The sequence below is a fragment of the Nilaparvata lugens genome, chromosome X (assembly GCF_014356525.2).
Source record: "Nilaparvata lugens isolate BPH chromosome X, ASM1435652v1, whole genome shotgun sequence".
Lineage (NCBI taxonomy): Eukaryota > Metazoa > Arthropoda > Insecta > Hemiptera > Delphacidae > Nilaparvata > Nilaparvata lugens.
In genome coordinates, this window is record NC_052518.1 from 8,426,627 (window position 1) to 8,452,530 (window position 25,904).

At 35.1% G+C, this 25,904-nt stretch overlaps 1 protein-coding gene across 2 annotated transcripts in view; it reads left to right on the plus strand.

The window, feature by feature from the left end:
- Window positions 1-11,343: 11,343 nt before the first annotated feature.
- Window positions 11,344-25,904, plus strand: part of LOC111064505 — a 127,835-nt gene continuing 113,274 nt past the window's right edge. For both annotated transcript variants that reach the window (XM_039442348.1, XM_039442349.1), the window contains exons 1-2: window positions 11,344-11,837; window positions 16,809-17,337. In XM_039442348.1, the coding sequence (XP_039298282.1) occupies window positions 16,910-17,337 (428 nt within the window). In that variant the 5' untranslated portion in view covers window positions 11,344-11,837; window positions 16,809-16,909. The remainder of the gene's footprint in view (window positions 11,838-16,808; window positions 17,338-25,904) is intronic.

A 25,904-nucleotide genomic window follows, 5' to 3' on the forward strand; every position in this document is an offset into this window, starting at 1 on the left:
CTTTTACCTCAATGCAATAGCAAAGTATGCATTGGATTAACTCCAAAACAATATAGTTCTTATTATGGATTTTCATCAATCATATTATATTCATAGTAAAAAAGGTCTAGGAAAGTTTCTAAATGAAACTTTGAAAATACATTTGAAAAATAATGAGTACTGTACATATAGAATGGCTTAATATTCAATAGAACCAAAACTTCTTCAATTTTGATTTTTTGTGAGAGCCGCGAGGAATTTGACTAATTTGAAATCACAATTTTTCTATATATATTTTTATGCGTTTTAGGTTTTTGCAGTGGATAATAAAACGCTGCTTGCCCCCTGTGACATAAAGAAAGTGGCGGCTGACATGTGTCAGCAGAGTGTAGGCAAAGCAGAAGTGGGCGTGCGACGCTGTAATGTGCACTGCTCCGTCCAGAACCCATATACTTCTAACAACTTTTAGAATGCCAGTGACCTTGTTGTCGCTCTGGTCGTAAAACCGCGACTAGAAATGACGCAAGTGTGCACCTGGCCTATAGGTGCAATTCCTTAGGGGCCTCTCGAGATGCGCAGCTATAAGCAGGCGAATAGAGACACGTGGCTAGCACACAACTTATAAATTCATTAAAGTCGATAACTCATTGGATGTTTATGTTATATGAACGTTATGGCAGCAGATGCAGAGTTGACTACTGCAATGCTTTTACAATTCATATCTAATGAATCATCAATTTAATGAATTTATAGGTTATGTGCTCTAGCTGCATCGGCTCTCACCATGCTTCTCGAGACACCTCCTCATAGTCATGCATCTCGAGACGCCCCTAAAGAGGGAAAATGTGCTGCCATGTTTCTCAACAATGCTGTGTAAGCTGAGATGCATGTGTGTAATATGTGTCTGGCCCATACAATCATGTATTTGTCTTGGTCCTGATGGGATTGGGCTGGAGCTTGAGCCCCTCACGGGCTGAGCTCACTTGGGGTTTGTTCCTCATCCACATTTCAGGAAGTACACAAGCTGCTGACACTGGTTTTCATGGTGAATGGAAAAAAGCCAACCAGGGGGAAACATAGCACATGAGATTACTGTGTGACTCTGTCCCTGAAAGTAGCCTGGCTAATGGCAGTACAGCTGGTTGAATGCTCCAGACTATGAGGTTCATGGCTTGACTGAGTCACCAGAACTCTCCATCTCTGGGAGTACCTGGGCACAGTGGAGCATCTGGTGGAGTTTTGGAGTTAGCCAGTGAGAGACCAGACTATGGGAATCAAAGTCTCTGGAAGTAGCAGTCATGTGAAACCCCATGAGACCACACCATGGGATATATACTGTCAGAATCAGGTAATGTCTTTGTCTCTTGAAGTGGCATCATAGTATGTTGAAAAATCCTCTCACTGATCCTTGTTTAAAAACGCTAATACCCCCTTCTGAGCACCTGTGTGGTGAACGTGTAAGCGCCCGCTGTGGAGACGTGTTCAATTAGGATCCATAAGTATTTTCTGTGCTCTGTAGACGTGAGTTAGAGGATAAGCCCAGGCTTTGCCAGACCCACGTACCACCAGAACTGTATAGTAATGGCTCCACTCAATGCAGGCTAAACTCCTCCATGATGTTACTTGCCTACCAACTTAGTAGTGCCATTGGATAGTAGTTTGCATGTCACACTTTACGGGATATGAGCATGGCAGGTGCCCACATGTGGTTCGTCGCCAGATCAGCAAAAATCAAGCTAGAACAATTCAGGAGCAAGTCATCTATCATCAACAGGAATAGCAGCAGGCCACATACTGAGGCTCACCATGTAGGACATTTTCTTCATTTGATGTAACACTCATTATTGAAACAACCTGTTATTATCCTTGAGGTAGTTAGTGACCATTTTTCATGCTGTTCCCTGAAACCCATATCTTGCCAGCTTTCTCAACAAGATGACATAAGACACACAATCAAAAGCTTTTGTAAGATCGCACAATATGAACTCAATTGATCCATCATAGCAATCTTCATAATTTTACTGATTGGCAGAATAGGAAATGACCTGAAATTGTCAATATCATCAGGATTGCTTGTTTCTAATGTGAGCATTGCTATTGCAATCTTGAGGCAATCTGGAAATATCCCATCATTGGAACATAAATTGACCAACAGAAGGAGTGGACCACTTAACACACCAACAACTCATCCAAGACATATTATGTAGATAGGCCATATACATTGTGATTCAAAAAGAATACCACAACTTTGAAAATCTGTATTTAATCATAGTTTTATTAAATTCTTACAGTATTATTTCGTATAATTTACCAATTTATTGTCAGAGTCATTCGTCAACTGCCTACCAATGTTTACTTACTACCTTATTTTCAATAATTAGGTTAGAGTGAATTGCGCCAAAATTGATGACAAGCCTTATCTGTCAGCTGTTGATACTGCCGGCTACTGTGCTACTGTGATATCTCTATATTGTCTGTTTTCATTTTAAAACTAACTCAAGCTTGTTCATTTCTGCAACCCCTGTTTATTTTCTGTTTATCTGCTTTAATTTTATAGTCTTCCCGTTTAACGTAATTTTTTGTCATTTTCTGTGTTTTTCGAACCTCTGTGTCTAATTTAAATATTAAAACCGCGTGGAAAAATTCCCATTGGTGGACTTTTCTTATTAGGCACAGGATTGGTTCTTGCCCAAATCACGTGGTTCTTCTTCTCAGAAGAAGACCAGGTGATTTCCTCTTTTTGGGAAGAAGAGACACTTGCCTTCTGAGAATCGAATTATCAGGACCCGTTTAATTTGTCCTATTAAAATTAATGTTTAAATGGTTTCTCTTCTTGTTAAATGTAATATATCCAGTGTGTTAAATGTGTAGCTCCTCTGTAGTCTTGTGCTCTTAAATTAAATTGGAAGGCAAGTTCAATTTGTATAAGCTTATTCCTGAGGAAGAATTGTGAAACTAAATCCTGGGTGTCGCCATTCCACGCCAGATCTTCAAGTGAAATAAAATTATTAAGTGAATTGGGGCCCCACGATCGAGTTGGTGAGCGAAAAATACTTATTCTATCCAATCAGTGAATTGAGAAAGCTACAATTTTCTATCAATTAATTATTGTGAAAGAGTGCAGGACTATATCCTCCTATAATACCGTGTAACCCCTATTAAAATCCTAATTGCACTATATTACCAAGAACATTCATTTTATTATCTCATATCAAGAACATTTATTACCAAATTTTGAAAACTCTATTATTCCAATTTGTCAATTATTTAATTAATTATTATTATTTGATTCTTAACGATTATAATTCATCAATAAATTTGCATAATTGTTAACCAGTTTCAGTAATTTCTCTAATTAGATCCTGCTCAGTTCGGTCTATAATTACCATATTGGTTTTCCTCTGTAGGAATTATTTCAGGTATTGGAATATCAATATTGAATTTACTTGTTATTCATAAGAAATAAATTACATTCGCTGTGCTCGGGTTTGAATTGCCTGGAGATATTGGTAGGCTATCACGCCTGATTCTCAAGCAGTTTATATCAGAGTACGGCGGAAATATTATTTCTTGTGGAATTGTAGGATATTCTGGACGGGTGTAGGCAGCTCTGCCGGCTGATTTTTTATCCAAATTACAGGTGTTAAGCGTCCAGAGGCTCTTGCGAATCCACAAGATTGGCGCCCGAACACAAGACGGTGAAGGAGAGGGAGCTTATTTCATCTTAATAATCATAAATTTATTTCAGAGATCGACTTATCTACGCTTGAGAGGGAGCAGAAATATAAATATTTCTTTTCAGTGGAGTCGTGGGTCGCCTAGCCATCAATACTCTGTTCAATATTGTTGTTCAATTTTATTTCTTAATAATTATTGATCGAATTGAGCAGGTATTTTTTTTGTTGCACTAATGGGGGCTACACGGTGTTACTCTGATGTATTAATCCCTGAAATGAACAAGCTTGAGGTAGTCGATTTATTTATTAATTTGTGATTGTTCATACACTGGATATTATTTTGATTGTGTTGAATTTTATGTTGATCATTACGGTATATTATATTGTAGAGTATTATTGTATTCTAAAACGTATTATTGTCGCGATTTTGTCTTGCTTTGAAGTTGTGGGAATTAGTCAGCGGTATTAATTCTTCAGAACTACAAGATAATTTGCACTGACCTGATTCTGTTATTCCAATTTGCGCGCACCACTATCATTCACTCACTATTTTTCACTTATTGGATTTCGTCTACACTTCACTTTTTGGGAGAATCATGGCAAACCCCGCCACGGAACTGGATGGGTCTACCACATTGTTTACACCGGCAGATCCTGTCTCACCCGAAGCTCCTCCAAAACCGGCAACCAGCGCGACTTCAGTTGACTTTGAGCGCGGCATTGAGAGCGTTTGTCATCGACTCAGCTAGAGGAAAGTCAGCCAATACTTAATTCGGTGCAATCATCACCAATCGCCAACGTCGATTGGCGCGAGGTAGATCGTCAAACGTCTTCCAATGATGTCGTTGCTGCTGAGTTGGAGACCAAACAGCCGCAGGGGCTGCCATATCTACCACCTGGGACGATCGAAACCATACTTGAAGTTTTCAAGACCACTGCTGCTGGAATAGAAAAGAAATTAGAAGAAACCGGCAATAGATTGGACAAGAAAATAGAAGAAACAAGTAATAGTTTGGACAAGAAAATAGAAGAAACCAGTAATAGATTGGACAAGAAAGTGGAAGAAATGACCGCAAACTTTTTGCAACTCAAAAGTAACGTTGAGGATTTACATCGAAAAATGGATGAAAAACAAATTGAAGCTAAGAATTATACAAATGAACAAATACAAACGGTGAGAAGTGAATTTGGTGAAAGAATTCTAAACCAACACCGGGAAAATACTGAAGCAAATGGTGAATTGGAGAGCAAGATTACCCAGGCCAATGCTAAGCTAGCTCAGAATGATGTGAGGTTAGGTAAATTGGAGGCTCAGCAAACAAATCACACGGCCCAAATAAACCAGCTGAGAGCAGATGTCACACAGAATTCAGCTGAAACTTTAAATCCCGAAGTAATTAAGGATTGAAAACTCAGCTAGATCAAACTAAAGCCGAGTGTCTACAAATAAAGAATAGTTTGGCTAACGTTTCTGGTGGTAATAATCATAATACTGGACAAATCTTGTCATCTTTACCAATATTTGATGATACTGAGTGCACCATTCAACCACGGGCATTCATTCAGCATTTGCAGGCTATTGATTCCGTTACTACTATACCATGGATTACGTGGAGAATGCATCTTTTACTATGTCTACAGAAAGAACCACTGATACACTTCAGAAGTCGCATTACTGAATTCAACTCGTTAAAGGATTTTATTGACAACTTCTTAGCTACTTTTTGGTCTCCCGCAAGACAGAGAAATTTATTGTCTCACATTATTACATGCAGATATGACAAGCAGAATACGGGGCTGTCCATGAGTGCCTTTTCAGCCCACATTCGCTATTTGAACAATCTGATGGATAATCCAATCGAGAATGGAAATTTGATCGAAATATTAATTGGGAAGTTACCTTATTCCATTCAGACGGCATTAAGCTCGCAAAGTTTTGAATCCTATGACAAGTTTGAGGCTTGTTTGAGTCGAGTACAGAGTGTAGACGATAAATTTGGTTCACGGAATTTCAAAACAAACCATCAGAAAGATGAGAGGTTAGGTGTTGTCGTGAATGAAGTTGAAACTCCTCATCGTAATTATAATCGAGGCAGTCAACCGAGTCGACCTCAAAATAATAGCCGTGGATTTGGAGATAATCATCGGAGAATTATAATGAGGGAATTTCATTTATTCCAAATAAATCAGTCGACTCAACTACAACTCCAGAACAAAACATAAACAGAAGCGATGATGTCACTCAACCGCAGCCATCTTTATCAACAACCAGTTCGTCGCCCAACCAACAATCTCAGTCCAACAAAAAGCAGTTCCATTCTAATAATCAGAAGGGAAATAATTCTCAGCGTCGTAATAACAATAATTGACAACCAGTTTCGACTGTCTCTGGCATCAATCATCATAAAAACGAGACAGTCAGAAAAAAAGTTATTCCGATCGTAGGAGTAACCGACCGTGAGGTGCTGCAGTCTGGCGGAAAAAATTCACACTGCTCCCAACCACGTGACAGCGGTAAATCCAGTCATGAAGAAGAGAAAAATCTGCCTGCTTGTATTACGTCAGCTAGTAGTGACAGTTTGCGGGTTCTGCCCCACGAGGCTGCTAGTAGTGATTGTTTGCGGGTTCTGCCTCCCGAAGCTGATAGAGTTCCTCATCCAAGTGTTAATAACAGGAAGGCGAGACCTACTGGATTGGTCTTTACAAATGAATTCAAAAATAAAGACAACTCCAATTTAAATCCAATATCTTCACCCATTATTCTCGAAAGTTACACCATTTTCCGAGAGGATGTCATAGATGATTTTGTTAGATGATGAAGCTCCACAGGTCCCTAAGGATAACCATGGACAATATCAAGCCTATCTGGATATAGAATTGTATGGTCTGAAATGTAGAGCTGTGATAGACACCGGATCACAGTGTCGTCTTATTCAAGCCCTACAAACATTGACCACATCACACCAGCTGCTTCACATTGCTCCACGATGCTCCGGCTCCACATTGTTCCAGCTGCTCCACATCGGTCCAGCTGCTCCACATCGCACCAGCTGCTCCACGATGCTCCGGCTCCACATTGTTCCAGCTGCTCCATATCGCATCGTTGGATCTTCACATTATCATCACAGCACCCACAACTCAAAGCAAGTTGTTTATTTATTGTATTATATTGTTTATTATTGTAATATAAAGATTTGCTCACTGGCAAGTTAAGCCTACCCGCAATTACAACTAAATTTGAAATTAATTGTAAAATATAAAGTAAAGTTATTTTGAATTATCCAGACAAAAAAAAAAAAAATATATATAAAATAATTTGGAAAAATTAGCTTATTAACTTACTCTAAAAAAAAAAAAAAAAAAAAAAAAAAAAAAAAAAAAATTGAAGATAAAATAGAAAAATAGTCTGCTATGATATTTATTAATAATTTTAGGTGTAGGATATTTTTGTGATTGAAAATCAACCATTAAATGGTCGTCATATTATTAGTATTGTTTGTTTGAAATATTATTGTTGTTATCATTTGTGCTGTTGCATTATACATGCACTATTAACTATTAATTATCATTTGGTGATAAAATTATCTTGAATATTATATTTGTAGCATGAAAGCTCACTATAGATTAGAATTCTTAATTTATATGTTATTAACTTAATGAAATTATTGTAATCACATAAATGTGATTAGTATTTTGAAAAAAAAAATATGATGCATCAGAAATCTAAAACATGCATTCAGCAACTAATTTATAGGAAAATTAGAATATTATGTTACTTATTGTATTTTTGTATAGAAATGTTGAGAAATGAAGGGAATTTTGGAAACAAGCTTTAAAAATGAACAGGGTAGAAATTTTGATTGAACAAGTGGAGACTAGTTAAATGTATTGAATCACAGAGAGATATTATCAATCTTTGTAAGCTGGCATACTTGATGAAACTTGGTATAGTTATATTTTAACAGACCTGCAATATTGGATTGAAATTGTTATTAATGTTAAATTGTAAATTTTTGATAAAAATTGTTAATTGTTGGCATGGCTCTTTGATATTGTTATTCTGGCATCTTCTATGCACTCTATGCAGGTCTATTTCACTCATGCACCTCTGCTCTTTATTCTGTGAGGAGTGATGGGGGGTTTGTGCACCCATCCTCTCACCGTAGGGATTTTTTGGATTCTGTGCATGTGGTATTATCCCACCTCTGTACTTCCTTTGTAAGTCTGACTGGGCAAAAATCCCGGGACCTTAGTTTGTGGTTTCTGGCACCACTGCTGCGGCACAAAGCCATGCATATTTGTTGTAACATCATGCTTTTTTGTGCAGATTGTTGTTTGGCTGTGAATTTTTTGTGATAGACCCTAAGTCGTAGTTTTAAGTTAGCATATGTCATTGTACCCTTCTTGATTGAAATTAGAAAGCCTTAATGGCCTAAAACCTTTCTAATTTGGGGGCTTTATGTCAGGATACAAAGCCTATGCCAGCATATTTTCTAAAATTAATGTATAATTGAGGCATAAATCAAATGTACTCACGTCAAATTATGTAAAACTCATTTAATTATAGTTTTATTAAATTCTTACAGTATTATTTCGTATAATTTACCAATTTATTGTCAGAGTCATTCGTCAACTGCCTACCAATGTTTACTTACTACCTTATTTTCAATAATTAGGTTAGAGTGAATTGCGCCAAAATTGTTGACAAGCCTTATCTGTCAGCTGTTGATACTGCCAGCTACTGTGCTACTGTGATATCTCTATATTGTCTGTTTTCATTTTAAAACTAACTCAAGCTTGTTCATTTCTGCAACCCCTGTTTATTTTCTGTTTATCTGCTTTAATTTTATAGTCTTCCCGTTTAACGTAATTTTTTGTCATTTTCTGTGTTTTTCGAACCTCTGTGTCTAATTTAAATATTAAAACCGCGTGGAAAAATTCCCATTGGTGGACTTTTTCTTATTAGGCACAGGATTGGTTCTTGCCCAAATCACGTGGTTCTTCTTCTCAGAAGAAGACCAGGTGATTTCCTCTTTTTGGGAAGAAGAGACACTTGCCTTCTGAGAATCGAATTATCAGGACCCATTTAATTTGTCCTATTAAAATTAATGTTTAAATGGTTTCTCTTCTTGTTAAATGTAATATATCCAGTGTGTTAAATGTGTAGCTCCTCTGTAGTCTTGTGCTCTTAAATTAAATTGGAAGGCAAGTTCAATTTGTATAAGCTTATTCCTGAGGAAGAATTGTGAAACTAAATCCTGAGTGTCGCCATTCCACGCCAGATCTTCAAGTGAAATAAAATTATTAAGTGAATTGGGGCCCCACGATCGAGTTGGTGAGCGAAAAATACTTATTCTATCCAATCAGTGAATTGAGAAAGCTACAATTTTCTATCAATTAATTATTGTGAAAGAGTGCAGGACTATATCCTCCTATAATACCGTGTAACCCCTATTAAAATCCTAATTGCACTATATTACCAAGAACATTCATTTTATTATCTCATATCAAGAACATTTATTACCAAATTTTGAAAACTCTATTATTCCAATTTGTCAATTATTTAATTAATTATTATTATTTGATTCTTAACGATTATAATTCATCAATAAATTTGCATAATTGTTAACCAGTTTCAGTAATTTCTCTAATTAGATCCTGCTCAGTTCGGTCTATAATTACCATATTGGTTTTCCTCTGTAGGAATTATTTCAGGTATTGGAATATCAATATTGAATTTACTTGTTATTCATAAGAAATAAATTACATTCGCTGTGCTCGGGTTTGAATTGCCTGGAGATATTGGTAGGCTATCACGCCTGATTCTCAAGCAGTTTATATCATAGTACGGCGGAAATATTATTTCTTGTGGAATTGTAGGATATTCTGGACGGGTGTAGGCAGCTCTGCCGGCTGATTTTTTATCCAAATTACAGGGTTAAGCGTCCAGAGGCTCTTGCGAATCCACAATAGGTCATATACATTGTGATTCAAAAAGAATACCACAACTTTGAAAATCTGTATTTAATCAAGGAAACATAATATAAACTTGGGTTGTAAATCAAAATGAAGTGTATTAAAATAAGTTTTTCCTAACTAGAAAACAAGTTCACAAATCTTCAATGTGACCCCCTCCAGACACTCGAGTGATATCTTTCAAGCCAAGCAGCTCGAGACAGAGCACTTCATCACTGGCCTCCAAGAAGCCCTGATCTCACCCACTGCAATTTTTTCTATCGAGGTATGGATAAGGTGTATCGACCGCCTCTACCAGCTAACATTAAGGAGCTCAAGCAAGAAATAACAGCAGCTATACTATAACCCACAAACCACTCTCGGTCTCAGACAGCACCGTATCGCGCATGGTAACGGTTTTTTCCCGTTCCATTCAGTCAGTTCTTTGTGATGATGGTTACCGAGCACTGTAAGTGGAGCCAATCTTCATTCCATTTTGATGATAATATTATTATCCAATTATGATTTATCATTAAATTCGATATAATTATCAATATATAATCATCATTCTATTCAAGAAAAGAAAGAGTACTTTTCAATAATATAATTAACAAAATATAACGGTTGTTATTTAACTAATGTCAAAAACACTATAACTAAGTCAGCATATTGTCATTTCAAAGCAAAAACCTAACCCCTAACCTCCCCTTTTATATTTAAAACATTAATGAAAATAAATCTTTGTAAAAACCCGTAATCCCTTCCAGCATTTTGCAATTTCAAAGCAGAATCATAACACCCTAACCTATCCTTTCACCTTTGAAACAACAAAAGACATAACTCTACCTTGACCCTAGCCCCGTCTAGCATATTGTAATTTCAAAGCAAAAACCTAACTTATCCTTATAAAACATTATTAAATATAACCTAACCCTTAACCCTATTTTGTCAATTAGTTGAATTTCTACATTTTTGATAAACGATGTGGCAACCTTGCAATGCGTGAAAGAGATAGCGTCATCTGCTTTGTTGAATGATACACAAGGATAGCAACACCATTGCAAATCATACACTGCCATTAAACGTGGACCTCACTATAGATACTCAAAGAATACTTTTGAATAACTATGTGATAACTGTGACCGTTGCTGGCCGTTACTCTGTATCTGTGACAAAGAGAAGCTGCTCTATAACCCCACTCACAGAGAAGAGGATCTCTTAGATCTCTTCTCTGTGGCCCCACTATAGATACACCGTTACCGGGAACTAATCACGGTGACCGTTACCGGTCGGTACTTGTTCTATTCGGCTGCGATAATCTTATAAAAGAGTTGAGCTTGTGATTAGGAAGGCAGAGCACAAAAGCTGGTTAAATTTTAATCTTGATTCACGAGAACCAATCAGAGAAGGCGTTTTTGAAAAGACGGCCTCTCTGATAGGCTCTCGTGCAATTAATAACGATTAAAATATAACCTGCTTCTGTGCAACCGGCACATAGAATAGTGAAGAAACTTAGGAAGTGCAAGTGCCAGCTGTGTTTTTTATTTTTCATTCTCAAAAAATATAAATCTCAAAAATATTATTTGAGCTTCACTCAATGTATTTGAATCAATGATAAGAGTTCTGTATACAGTAAAAATGTTTAATTTCAGCATCAATATTGTTGCAAGACATACATGATCATAATGTAAACAAACACTTGCCGACTTTGATCAGACAATAAAGATGGCAGCGGCACTTCATTTCCGATGTTGATGAGATGTTTGTTTTAAGAAGGATTAGTGAATTTTCCAAAAAATATGTCCTGAACGCGCTAGGACCTCTTGAAGTTGTGGGACGATCATCTGATAGTTTTCTTAGTATGAGAACGTTTGCTATATTTCTACGGTTTAACTTTGGTACATATATTTGTAAATATGCTTAAGTAGTTTTCTAGGCCTATGCACTGTTCGTTTCGTATACGTTCGTTATCTTTATTGTGTGATTTACAAACTCTTGAATCTTGTATCTAAATATCAGCTCACTGTTATAGCCAGACAATTATTTTGAGTAACTTTGTTGCATTTTTTGGTTACCAAAGTTTAGTTACCTCTAGTAAACCTTACGTAATGAAAGTGATATTTTTCTACTTTTGAAACATCTGTTCTATCTAATAATAGTGAGTTTGAAATGTCTTTTTGTGATTCCGACAATAATTGAAGATCTTCAGTGGAGCTTACATGAAAGGTAAAAACAATCATAATTAACTTAATGTTCATCTTTGCAAAACTGTTCTGGTTTATGCTATATCAATATAGTATTGCATTATCGAATGTAATCTTGCATTTCTTCGAATTATACCTTTATAATATTATCAAACTGCGCAATATATATACACATGTTGTTTACTATGCTCTGCTTGTTTTCAACCAAGTATAACTTAATACTATATAGGCTACCTAGGACACCTAACAATAACACCTAACCTAACAATCTTCCAATTCAAGTGCCTTTTCTTTTTGCCGTGTAACTAAGCGTCATATTTACTTAGATACTGTACCTCTTGATGTCTTCTTGAATTTGGTGGGTGTCCAAAGTCGTTCTGCTATAACTTAGTTCTAATATTACCATCATGAAGACTATAGTACTGTGAATAGGCCTAATCAGGAAAACGTGTTCTTACAGTTTCAATTTGACTGTTTGGTCTGAAATTATTGTTGTTGAATATTCTTTTTGTATGTTGTTCACAGAAGACAATTTTCAACCTATCTTTTTGAACCTATGAAAAGTTCCACCGTTTGATCCACTGGCCCTAAAAACTCCATTTGCTCTTCCGGCATTATTTACTCATTGGCTGACTTTCTACTGATAATGTCTAGTGCTTCATTGCGGATATATAAAACACTCCCTTAAGAACCAATGATTATATTTCTGTTATGTTGAAAATACATCAATTGGAAAGCAGAGTTCAAGTTTTAATGTTTTTTTGAAAAGCTGGTGGATTATAACATGCTTTGGTGTCATGTATTATCATGCTTTGCATTTAAAGTTTGAAACACCAGCTGCTCCAATTCAGTTACCACAGGTGCACGACTCGAGACTAGAGCCGCCGCGGCTGGAGCACATAACCTATAAATTCATTAGATATGAATCGTAAAGAAATATAGTAGCCAACACGTTCAGTTCATCTGCCACCATATCGTTCACACAACATAAAAATTCATTGAATCTGATGAATTTATAGGTTAGGCTATTTGTTGTAGCCGCGGCGGCTCTAGGAATTGCACCTTTAGGCTCAACTCACACTAGCTCGACTCGAATCATACGACTTCAGTCTCTCGACCTTACGACTTTTTCGCTCATTGTCACTACTTCAGTTCCATGCAACTCTATTTTCCAACCATACTCTATTGAAAATATAAGATCTAACTAGTCACTAATTTGCATGTAACAAATTTTATAATAATTATTATGAATATAGTGTCTTATCTGATTCGTATTATTGTCTTATCTATAAAATGATATAACATCACTTTCATGAAACATAACCTCACTTTCATTAAAAATGCACGGTACTACGCAACTCAAGTCGAGGCTCGACCAACATGTCGGATCGACGCTCGACTCAGTCTCACAGTCGTGAGGTCGCGGAGACTAGAATCGACTGGTCTGAGTGTCACCATTTGAAAACACATGCTGCGACGAAAGGAGACTAGAGTAGCAGTCTCTTCTCGACTTGATTCACGTAAGGCTCCACTCACACTTATGCGACTCAGGTCGAGAAGAGACTCGACTCTAGTCGAGAGCATGTGTTTCCAAATGGTGACACTCAGACCAGTCGATTCTAGTCTCCGCGGCGTCACCATTTGAAAACACATGCTCTCGACTAGAGTCGAGTCTCTTCTCGACCTGAGTCGCGTAAGTGTGAGTTGAGCCTTACGTTTAGAACAGAATTGAACAGAACCTTTTAGGTGATGTTCATTTAATTTTATGCACAAGAATATTTGAGATCTTGCAGATATGAGGAACTCCCACGGGTGTCTGTCACTCATGTCTCAAATGTGGAAGTACTGTATTCTATACTTTTATTTATTTGTGTTCATTATTTAAAATTATCAAGACATTTCAAATACAATACAAATAGACATTGATTTTAACTTGAGTATAACAATATTATCAATGTAATATTTGGCACTGCCAACATAAGAAACCTTGAGTGTTGGCAGTTCACTTATTCTGCTTCAAGTACTTTATATACAATTCAAATTTTATAATGTTGAAGAAAGTATTACAGTAATTTACAAAAATCGCAAAAGCTTGAAAAAAAAAACAAAACTTAAGAATACTACATTATATGATAAAGTGATATCCAATTAATTATTGTGACGTCTTGAGGCTATCATGACAGTTAATCTTTCAAAAAGAGAAAATGTATATACAATAAAACTAAACTCCTGCAAGATGACGTGGGACAATTACATACCTGGTTTAAGAACCTGAAACTGGAAAACCATCGTTCACAGTCTCTAGTAACAATGCTTGTTGGGTACAATACTATACTTCATACAACTATTAGAATATATTATGCTCAATCCAATATTCTATACTTTTAAGTAAATTACGTGAGATTTTTTTATCTAATAAAATCGTTTGGAATCTTATTTATAATGTAGTTACAATAATATGTAAATTGGTGCCTGCATATGGTTAGCTTGATGAGTTCTGTGTTATATGAGTTCTATTGTTAGGACGTGTATTATGGGGTGAAATATGTGTAGAAAAATTCGATTTATTCTTATTAATATAGAGTATTATGCTTTTAATATAATTCTGTCTTATTGTCGGGACCTTAAATTCAAGAAAAAATTCCTCACTAGGATAGAGTCGTGGCTTTCCTAATGCAGCTCTTATAGTATGTTTTTGTAGGATAAATATTTTTTTTAAATATGTATCATATGCAGCTCCCCATACATTAATGTATTGAAATAATGAGTGAGCATATGCAAAGTAAATTTTCCGTATAATGTCTTTGTACATTTCAAATAATATTAACATATTGACATTTAAAAGCTAAAACCTAACCTCCCCTTTTACCTTCAAAATGAAATTATACAGAACCTTTTAGGTTATGTTCATCTAATTCTAGACAGAAGACAATTCGAGAACTGACAGGCCTTAGTAACTCCTTAACTGTATCTAATTTTCTAATTCGCAACGATGTAGCTGGCTATAGTGATAGTCCACGTTATAATGGCAGTGGAGAAAGATAGGAGAACAACGTTGCCGATCCTCTGTCTTTTCAATGCTTTATAGACGGTAGCTGATACAGGTTTATTGATGTAATATTAACTGTTCATTCTCGTTAAAAATAATCATTTTTTGAAAAGACGGCTTCTCTGATTGGTTCTCATACCATTGAATCTTGTGGGAATGTCCATACAGTTTAATTCCAATGTGTAACATTTCTTTTTCCATAAGAATCATTGGTATTATGTTTCTGCCCTGCTGAACAGAAATTCATTGGAAAGAAAGGCTTTAGGATTGTGAAGAGTATAGATAGTACTATCTGACTCCTAATACAGTTTAATTATTATCGATACTACTAAGCATTCTGAGTTAAGTTTCAATACAGAAATTTGAAAATGATCACCAATTAGGATAAATAATTCAATAATAATAATATAAAATCGTGTACTTTTAATTGGCGAAGGATTCTGTTCATTTGTGAATGAAATTTCATTTGACATGTTTACATAATTCATCAAATAGTAAATACGATCCTGCATATATAGTGAGGTCCACGTTATAATGTCAGTGGAGAAATATAGGTGAAAAACATTGCCGATCCTCTGTTTAGTCAATCCCGTCTATAGATGGTAGTTGATACAGGTTTATTGATGTAATATTAACGGTTCATTCTCGTTTAAAATAATCAATTGTATTTTATTAAGCACGAAATTATATTTTTCAATAATTTCATAATTAAGATTACATACTCTTAATTGTTATTAATTCTACATTGTTAAAAGACGATCTGGCAACAGAGCGAAACGAGAAAGAGATAACGCTATCCGCTTTGTTGAATGATAGACAAGGACAGCAATACCATTGCTATTCAAAAACTACCATTATAACGTGGACCTCATTATAGACTCCCTGTGTATCAGCCTGCGATGCTGTGAGAATGTACAAACTGAACGTTCAACTTGTTTCAGTTTGTCTGGAATAGGCACCAGACAAATTGAAATAATATAGCAGATCTGAGATACTTGCGTACATTAATTGAAGATAAATTCTAATTCTAATTTTTACAAGAAAGCACTGAATGGGAGAGAAAAACTACGGATACTCCTTGTACTATTCATTTATTTACTAAAAATTATTCATTCATATAAGTAATGTATATTCAATGTTGAATGAAAAAGACTAAGAAATTGTCAAAAACCACAGATTTATTGATACTTAGAAAGACCGGTTTCGGTTATTACACCATTGTCAATCTCTGATAAACAGAGACAAAGCACTGAATGGGAGAGAAAAACTAAGGATACTCCTTGTACTATTCATTCATTTACTAAAAATTATTCATTCATATAAGTAATGTATATTCAATGTTGAATGAAAAAGACTAAGAAATTGTCAAAAACCACAGATCTATTGATACTTAGATAGACCGGTTTCGGTTATTACACCATTGTCAATCTCTGATAAACAGAGACAATCTCTGAGAGTTTATCAGAGATTGACAAAGGTGTAAAAACCGAAACCGGTCTTTCTGAGTATCAATAAATCTGTGGTTTTTGACAATTTCTTAGTCTTTTTCATTCATCATCATCATCCACGGCTCTACAATCCAAAACGGATCTTGGCCTCCTCCAGCAATCGCCTCCATTCTACTCTGTCCATGGCAGCTCGTCTCCAATTTCTTACACCAAGCCTCCTTGCATCTTCAGTGACTGAGTACTCAGTCATCTCAGTTTTGGTCGACCAGGGCGTCTTCTTCCTTCCATGTTAAAATTCATGATTCTTTTAGCCGGATATGAGTCATCAGCTCTTTCAACATGGCCTGCCCACCTGAGTCTCCCTACTCTGATAATAGCCAGTGCATTGGTGTGGCCGTACATATCATACAGATAGATCTTTTTCATTCAACATTGAATAATTACTACAATATCAACTTCTCAACTACACAAGAAGTAATCTATATTTTTTTTGCAGATTTGGACATGGAATTAATTTGATAGACGTGCAGCGTCGTCCTACATTTATTCGAAGCGGGCCAAGTTTGATTGGTTCCCGTTAAGATTGGTTCGTCGGCTATGGACTGTGGCAGCAGAGGCAATATGTACATAAAACGTGAATCAATTGCTCAAGATGACCCCAGGAACCGTTGTGATAACATATGCTTCGTGTGCGGCAGCACGGGCCACCCAGACCAGTATCCCTTGCGCATCAAAGCCAGCTCCTCGAATCCAGCCGAGGCGTTCTTTCCGTTCCTCGAGACGCACGAACCTCCAGCCGGGTATCGCCAGTCCAGACAGGATCCGGTCGTCAGAGCCTGCTTCCTGTGTCACTCGCTACTCACACAACAGTGGGACCGATATCAGCGGGATGGCACACCGCATAGCAGGCGACTCTACTGGCTCAAACGCTGTGACAATGGACCCTACACTGGCGCCGAAATGGCTCTGCAAGGAGAGTATGCAGCGCAGGTTCTTGGCCTCAATACAGAGCCGCCTCCTTCAAGGTAAGCTTTCTACATTCAAATTCATTTATTTGCCATAAATTATCAGATTTTTATTATATTCTTGGGATTAACAGTAGATCAAAACATGAATTGGACAGAACATGTCACAAGGGTTTTGTCACGGGTATCGAGTGGATTATATAATTATATGCTCTTGGAAAAATGTCTCCCTTTTGTAAAATGGAAACGCAAAAAATGATTTATTTTGCGATTTTTTAGATCAAAACTTGAATTGGACAGAACATCTCACAAGAGTTTTGTCACGGGTATCGAGTGGATTATATATATGCTCTTAGAAAAATGTCTCCCTTTTGTAAAATGGAAACGCGAAAAATGATTTATTTTGCCTACATACACTCTATAATATCTTTTGGTATAAGCATAGAGTAACAATAGCGTAAGTATTCTTGGGATTAACAGTAGATCAAAACTTGAATTGGACAGAACATGTCACAAGGGTTTTGTCACGGGTATCGAGTGGATTATATATATGCTCTTAGAAAAATGTCTCCCTTTTGTAAAATGGAAACACGAAAAATGATCTATTTTGCCTACATACACTCTATAATATCTTTTGGTATAAGCATAGAGTAACAATAGCGTAAGTAGATATCCCATGGTATAGGGCGTTTATGTCGCAACTTTTACTGTTATCTCAAGCCGATTACTGTCGATTGTTACTGTTTTGACCGGGTAAGAGTGTATGAAAGGCACAATATGAGAAACTACCAGCGTCATAAAGCTTCACGGGAAAGGACTACGTGGACTATAGGCTTGAGATAACAGTAAAAGTTGCGACATAAACGCCCTATACTGTTTTGACCGGGTAAGAGTGTATGAAAGGCACAATATGAGAAACTACCAGCGTCATAAAGCTTCACGGGAAAGGACTACGTGGACTATAGGCTTGAGATAACAGTAAAAGTTTCGACATAAACGCCCTATACCATGGGATATCTACTTATGCTATTGTTTCTCTATGGTATAAGTCTTTACGGATCTACCTCAAATCAGAACATGGATTCAATTCTCAAAGCACAAAAACAAGCTATAACAATAATTTTACACCTAGACCCCATAGCATCAGTTAAAGAACATTTCGCTCACTTAAATATAATGACAGTTTACAGTCTTTACATCTTTGAGACAATTATGTGTGTGAAAGAAAATCTTGGAAATATTTTGACGTTAGGACATAATCATAGGTACAGCACTAGAAACAGAGATAAACTTTTACATTTGCAAAGTTCTACAAGAAGAAGCCCACATACATAGGAGCCAAGTTCTATAACAAGCTACCGACGCGAATCCAACAAGAGCCGAATCCCAATAAATTCAAATTGCAATTAAAGAGATATTTAACTGAAAGAGCTCTTTATAATATCGAAGAATATCTGAATGAATGAGATCAGCTCCTATGAGTTGAATTGTATTGTATGTTGTATTGTTGTATTCTGTAGATGTTTTATTTGTTTTGTATTTTATTTTCAATTGTAACTAATCAAAGATTAAATAAATTAACAAAGATTGAAATATATTCATTGTATACACTTCACAAATTTATGAATAAAAAAATGATGAAATAAATTAAATAAAATTGATAAAAGGCCGTAGTATAGTACGCTTCATAAAGGCACAGAGACTAAGATGGTTCGGACATATTTATAGGATGGATGAAACCAGAATGCCAAAAATAGTGCTTAAAGAGAAGCTTTACTCGAGAAGAAAACAAGGCAGACCAAGAATATGATGGGAAGATGAGATAAGGGATGATTTGATAAGGATGGATTATAGAGGATGGAGAGGATTTATAATGGATAGAAATGCTTGGAGGAGGCCAAAGCCCACAATGGGCTGTAGGGAAAAAATTATCAGATATTCATACATGAAAATGAGCATGTGAAATGAAGATGCAAGTAAGCCTTGTAATAATTATCAATAAAATTCTATTCTATTATATAAATGAAATTACATAAATATCAATTACAATATGGCACTACCGGCAAAGAACAACTTGTGCGCCGGTAGTGAGTACCACCTCACATGTATAGAAGATAATGTATAGAATATATCAAGGAAGGAATTGGCTTAAACATGTACGGGATTAGATTAGATTAGATTTCTTGATTTATGTATGTTACAATATTTACTGGCTTATACACTAATTTACATTAAATGGCGATAATGCTAGTTATTCAACGAATTTTACAAAGTATAAATAATTAATCAATGAGAATAAAGATTGGATGCAATTAGAATAACGATAATATAATAATGTGATGTAATTTCATAAATCGGCGGTGTTTCAACAAATAATTGTCGATTCTCTAAGAAGGATATAAAATATCCTTCCCATTAACACACGACCGGGATAGGAGATACACGAATGACGCTTTATCACGTCTGAACTGCTGATCTGATTTTCTTGAAATTTTGCATAAATATACTTAATTTACCGAGGATGGTTATGGGCCTATTTCCAGTACGTCAAGTTTTCAGTTCATCAAGTTTTTAATAAGTCATGCTTCCAGTTTATTATACTTTGCTTGAGAGGTTATAGATAAAATAGTGTATTCAACGGTTTTACTTGTACGGGATTGATTGAGTACTTTATTTATGTAGATGACAATATATACTGGCTTATACACTTACATACAATAGCTTACAATACAGCAAAATTATAGATGAATTTACATAATATAGACTAAGAAAATAATTATTGAACTGTATATGATATGAAAAAGCAATTTGTAGTATAATAACTATGAATAATTTATATTGTTATGCATCTACATAAATTGGCGGAGCTTTGGACATATCAATATCCATTCTTTGGAAAAAATATTCAAAATATCCTTCCCACTAACTGACTAACTTCCCACTAATGACTCTTGACGCCAAGTTGAAATGGAAAGAGCATATCAAGATGAAAAGGAGCGTGCTAGGACTCAAATACAGTAAAATCTATTGGCTGTTGGGCCGTCAATCACAACTCTCATTGGACAACAAGTTATTGATTTACAAACAAATTCTAAAACCTGTCTGGACGTATGGAATTCAGCTTTGGGGCTGCTCTAGAACTTCTAACATTAGTCAGATCCAAACATTTCAAAACAAAGTACTGCGGAACATGGTGAATGCGCCCCTGGTACATAAGGAACAGCGATTCGCACCGAGATCTGCACTTCCCCTATGTGACCTGTGAGATAAGACGATTGGCAGCCCATCATGAGTCACGTCTTCATCAACACGACAACACCTAAGTCATCCAACTACTTGACAACACTGACTCACTAGGAGGTTGAAGAGAACAAAGCCCTTCGAGTTGGTGTAGTGCTAGTGGAGTGATTAAAGTATATTGAATAAAAGTGTAGTGAAATAATTTAAAGTAGTGAAATTATAGATTGGAACTGTAGGCTTCACTGGAAGACTTAAGCAATAAAAATTAATTTAGGATAAGAATAACAGAACAAAATTAATGGTTAGTCCTAGTGACTAGTTTTAATAGAAATAACAAAAAAAAATCTACATAAATTGGGATAGGAGATACTCGAATGACGCTTTATCACGTCTGAACTGCTGATCTGATAAACTTGAAAATTTTCATAAAGATTCTTAATTCACCGAGGTTGGTTATGGGTATATTTTCAGTTCTTCAAGTTTTCAGTTCATCAAGTTTTCAATTCCTCAAGCTTCCAGTATGTTATACTTAGCTTGAGAGGTTATAGATAAACTAGTATATTCAACGGTTTTGTCTTCTATCTTCTTCTTCTTCTTCTTCTTCTTCTTCTCTTCTTCTTCTTCTTCTTCTTCTCTTCTTCTTCTTCTTCTTCTTCTTCTCTTCTTCTTCTTCTTCTTCTCTTCTTCCAACTATCTTCTTCATAAAATTTGTTGATGAGAATGATATTGTGGAATTTTTCCATAATTGAAAAAACACAGTTTTATTCTTACCACATCCACATTTATTAGACATTCATTCATTTATTCATACCACATCCACATTTATTAGACATTCATTCATTTATTCATTTATTGTATAAAATACTATAATCATAATACAATTATGACATTGGAGGAAAAACTAGGCTGAGCCTGTACTATTTCTCTCCAAAAATTTGATAAAATGTTAATGTTGTCCAAAAGATAAGTTATGTAATCTCACACTGCTTCGTCACTTGATTTTCGGTCCAGGAATGATGATTTAAAATTTTGAATTTTGAAGGTTGATTTATACTCTAAATAAATCACAGAATGTATCACAATAAATTAAAAACTTGAGAAATATTGCACTTATTTAAAAAAATTTGAATTTACACAGGACTGCGGTTTCTGAAACCAACACATCTTTAGCTGTATGGCTGTACTATCTTCTTCTACATCTATACTTATAAAGGAAGGAATTGGCTTATTCAAGTACGGGATACCAAATTCATGTTTGACGCATCACGACGTCTGAACTACTGAACTGATTAACTTTATATTTTGCATAAAGATTCTTAATTTATCGAGGATGGTTATAGGCCTATTTCCATTTCATTTTGTTATACTTTGCTTGAGTGGTCATATTTAAAATAGTGTATTCAACGGTTTTATCTTCTACCTTCTTCTTCTAACTATATCTTCTTCTTTATCTAACTTATAAATGAAGTAATTGGCTTACACATGTACGGGAAACGAAATACATTTTTGACGCATCATGATGTCTGAACTACTGAACTGATTAACTTGATATTTTGCATAAAGATTCTTAAATTACCAAGAGTGGTTATAGGCCTGTCATCATATTTATTGATCAATCAATAATAATCTTAATGAATGAAATAATGTTATTCAATTTGTGATACAAAGTTAACGTAAGACCCAATCAAATAGTTTTTCAATTGTAAATTATTACATTTGTTAACACTTTTATTATCAGCTTGGAACTATAAAACTAAATTCAAATATAATTCAAAACTAAAAACCATTTTTGGTTTTGGTTTTGGTCTGGTTTTGTTTTTGTTTCCGTTTTAAATTTTGTTTACATTTATATTTTGTTCTGTTTTTATTTTTATCTTGTTTTTGCTTTGTTCCTGTTTTTGTTTTTGTTTTTGTTTCCATTTAATTAACAGACCCTTGCTGAGCACGGGTATCACCTGCTCGTCTTCTGATAAATTGAAAGCACTTTCAATAATCCTTATCATAATCATTCTTTAAACTATAAACTATCCCAAACAAAAGTGGATTTTTGACAACATCTCAAGTCTCTTCAATTATCCCAAACTACTTTGAACTATCGTGACAAGGTCGGAGAAAATCTCCTTCCTTGTAACTTTTCCACATTTCAACTAGCATTTCAACATGATTATAGTGAGGTCCACGTTATCCTTGTCTAATCATTCAACAAAACGGATAGCGCTATCCCTTTCTCACTTTGCTCTGTTGCCAGATCGTTTTTAACAATGTAGAATCAATAATTGATTAACAAAATATCTTATCTTATTTATGAAATTATTGAAAAATATAATCTATTGCTCAATAAAATATAATTGATTATTTTAAACGAGAATGAACAGTTAATATTACATCAGATAAACCGGTATCAACTCTTCTATACAAGACAGTGGCAAGGTAGAGAATCGGCAACACTGTTGTTCTAACTTTCCCACTGACATAACGTGTGCCTCACTATATCAAGACAAGCTTGAAGACAAGCTTCCCGGGCTGACAAATAATTTTTGAATAGTAGCGCTCATCGAATTTCCATCTAGCTGTTTACCCTGTTGTCAATATTTGCAGTATCAGAAGTCTTCGGGTAGAATTACGGCATTTGATTTGGATTTTCGTTTAAGAATAATAATTCCTTCCATGTATCTTCACCACATTCAACTACATATTTTAAAATGATTAGCAAAATAATGATGTGATTAGTTGCATGAAACTACATTAAAAATTATAACTAAAAATGATTAGCAAAATAATCATGTGATTAGTTGCATGAAACTACATTTAAAATTATAACTATCATGACAAACCACTGTGTAGCTATTGCATTCCAGTTCCATATTATGCCGTTTTTCACTTTTAACAATAACATTTATATCGTCAGCATACATGACATACTCTGAAGGATTTAGATAAGAACGCAAATCATTGATAAAGATGATGAACTGAGTACCTAACGCCGACCCTTAGGAAACTCAGTTCTTGTTTTCAACCATTCAGAATACTATAACTGTTGAAGATTTTCAAACTCTACTCTCTGGAATCCATCCTCAAAGAGTACAGAATCTTGGTCAAAGCACTTATTGGTTTTAAAGTACAGGACTGATTGTACCTGTGGCGAATCATATGATTGCCACCGCCACAGTTCAATTTTGTGATTCCAAACATTAAAATTATTTCATCATTCATTTAGTTCCATTTAATCAATTTCAACATAGGAAATCATCAAATTAAATTCCTATATACCTATGCGGCTCTTCAAAACAAACCGTTACTCTATTCGGAAAAATCAGAACACTAGTCTCTATCATAGTTTGTTTTGAAATGTACATGCTTAGTTAGATATCGCTCGGGAGATCTCTTAGTTGTCGTTTGTCTTGAGCAAAAATATATTATTCCTTCTATGAATAGCTATATAATAATTATACAGGAAATCTTATTGTAAACTTGGAATGCTTATGGAGGAATGATGTACAAAAAAGCTTAGTGCATAGTAGCGTACGCTTCCTCTATAGCTTGGAGAAGTTCTATAGACTTGGACACGGATCACCAACAATTCATGTTATAAAGGTTTTTAGTTGTATTAAATGAAAAAGACTAAGAAATTGTCAAAAAACCACAGATTTATTGATACTTAGAAAGACCAGTTTCGGTTATCACACCATTGTCAATCTCTGATAAACTCAGTTATGAATAATTACTATTTTAAATCGTATTCATTACTCCCTCCATGAGTTAAAGAGGAATATCTGTGCTATTGATTGATTATGTCATCAATATTTCTTCAAATCACATGCAGAAGTATCTTTGTAAACCTGAAATAGCCATATTATAGCCAAAAATAGCCATATTTTTTACCTATTCCTATAGTCTAGTAAACTATAGTAATAGAATAAAGAAACATTCTTCTATAGATCGTGCTTATTATTACTCATTTGTTGTATTAGGAGTTGTATTAGAGTATTAATAGTTGTCTACCTATTCGAAGGCAGAATAAAATTCATTTTCATATATTCCTTTAAGCTTGCGCACATCAAACTTTTAATTTGTTGAATTCAATGATATTCTAAAAAACTGATATTACAACTTATCTATCTTTCGTGAAATAACACTTCCAATCCCACAGTTAATAAGACAATAGTTAAGTTCGTTCTTCGTGGACAGAAGAAAAAATTTACTTATATATTTCTATTAACTGTAGAATTGAAATTGTCATGTGCGATTTCATAAGAACTAGATGAATATTTTTAGGAATATTCTCGGAAAATTTTTGTAGGTTTGAATATTATTCTTCAAATAAGTAGGTGTTGATAGAAACCTAAATCTAAATCACAGGTGATTTTATTATAGTTTTTCTAGAGGGCTTTTTGCGGTCATTTGAGTGTTGTTTCCTCTGTATAATGTTTACATTCCTATCCTAAGCTGTCTGTGACTCATAAGGTCTTCTTCAGAAAGATCACACAGACTGTACAATTGCTCAATAAATGTCAACTCGAGAACGTTTATGTCGGCATGGTCGCAGATAAGATGTTGGCTAGATAAGAGTGTGACTTGGTTTAGGTTCGTCTACGATAAGAGTGGATAGACTCAAGTGGACACTGACCATGTGGTCTTACCACGTGGGGGAATACTCTTGAGAAAGTCACTAATATTGAGAAAGACATAAACAGACTTGGGAAAAACATAAATATGCGGCACTTTAGATCCATTGTGAGGGTAGAGCGGGAGGGAGAACTGGCACCTCTCTCTTGCGCATCCTGTAACATAAACAAACCAATGCCACTCTCAAAAAATTCTCTCGAAAGGCTCATTCCTTGACAGTACTCATTCCATAGAGGGTGCAGGATGCTGCAAAGATACTTGGCCATTATAGAATCCAGGTAATCTTTCTTTCTACATCCCCCAACACATTTTAATACTAGAAAATAATCACCTGATTATTTCCTAATTAATTTGATATTTTCCTATTTGAATTTGATAAATTGAAAACACTTTAAAACTATCGTGACAAGGTTGAAGCGAATCTCCTTCCATGTAAACGTCTTCCTTTCTTTCTAATATGTATTCATGTAATTCCTTTTCTATCTTCCATCGCACATTTTAACATTATGAGCTAAATATTCATGTATTTAATTGTTTGAAACTTTACTAAAATTTCAAACTAACAAGTCAAGCTTGAAACAAACCTCCTTCCATGTATCTTTTCGCACATTTCAACATTATTACAAAACTAATCATGTGATTGCATTACACTTTAATCATCTGATTATTTCCTATTGAATTTGATCTTTTCCTATTTGAATTTGATAGGTCTAAATTGAAAAAAAAATTCAACTATCGTGACAATGTCGAAGCGGATCTCC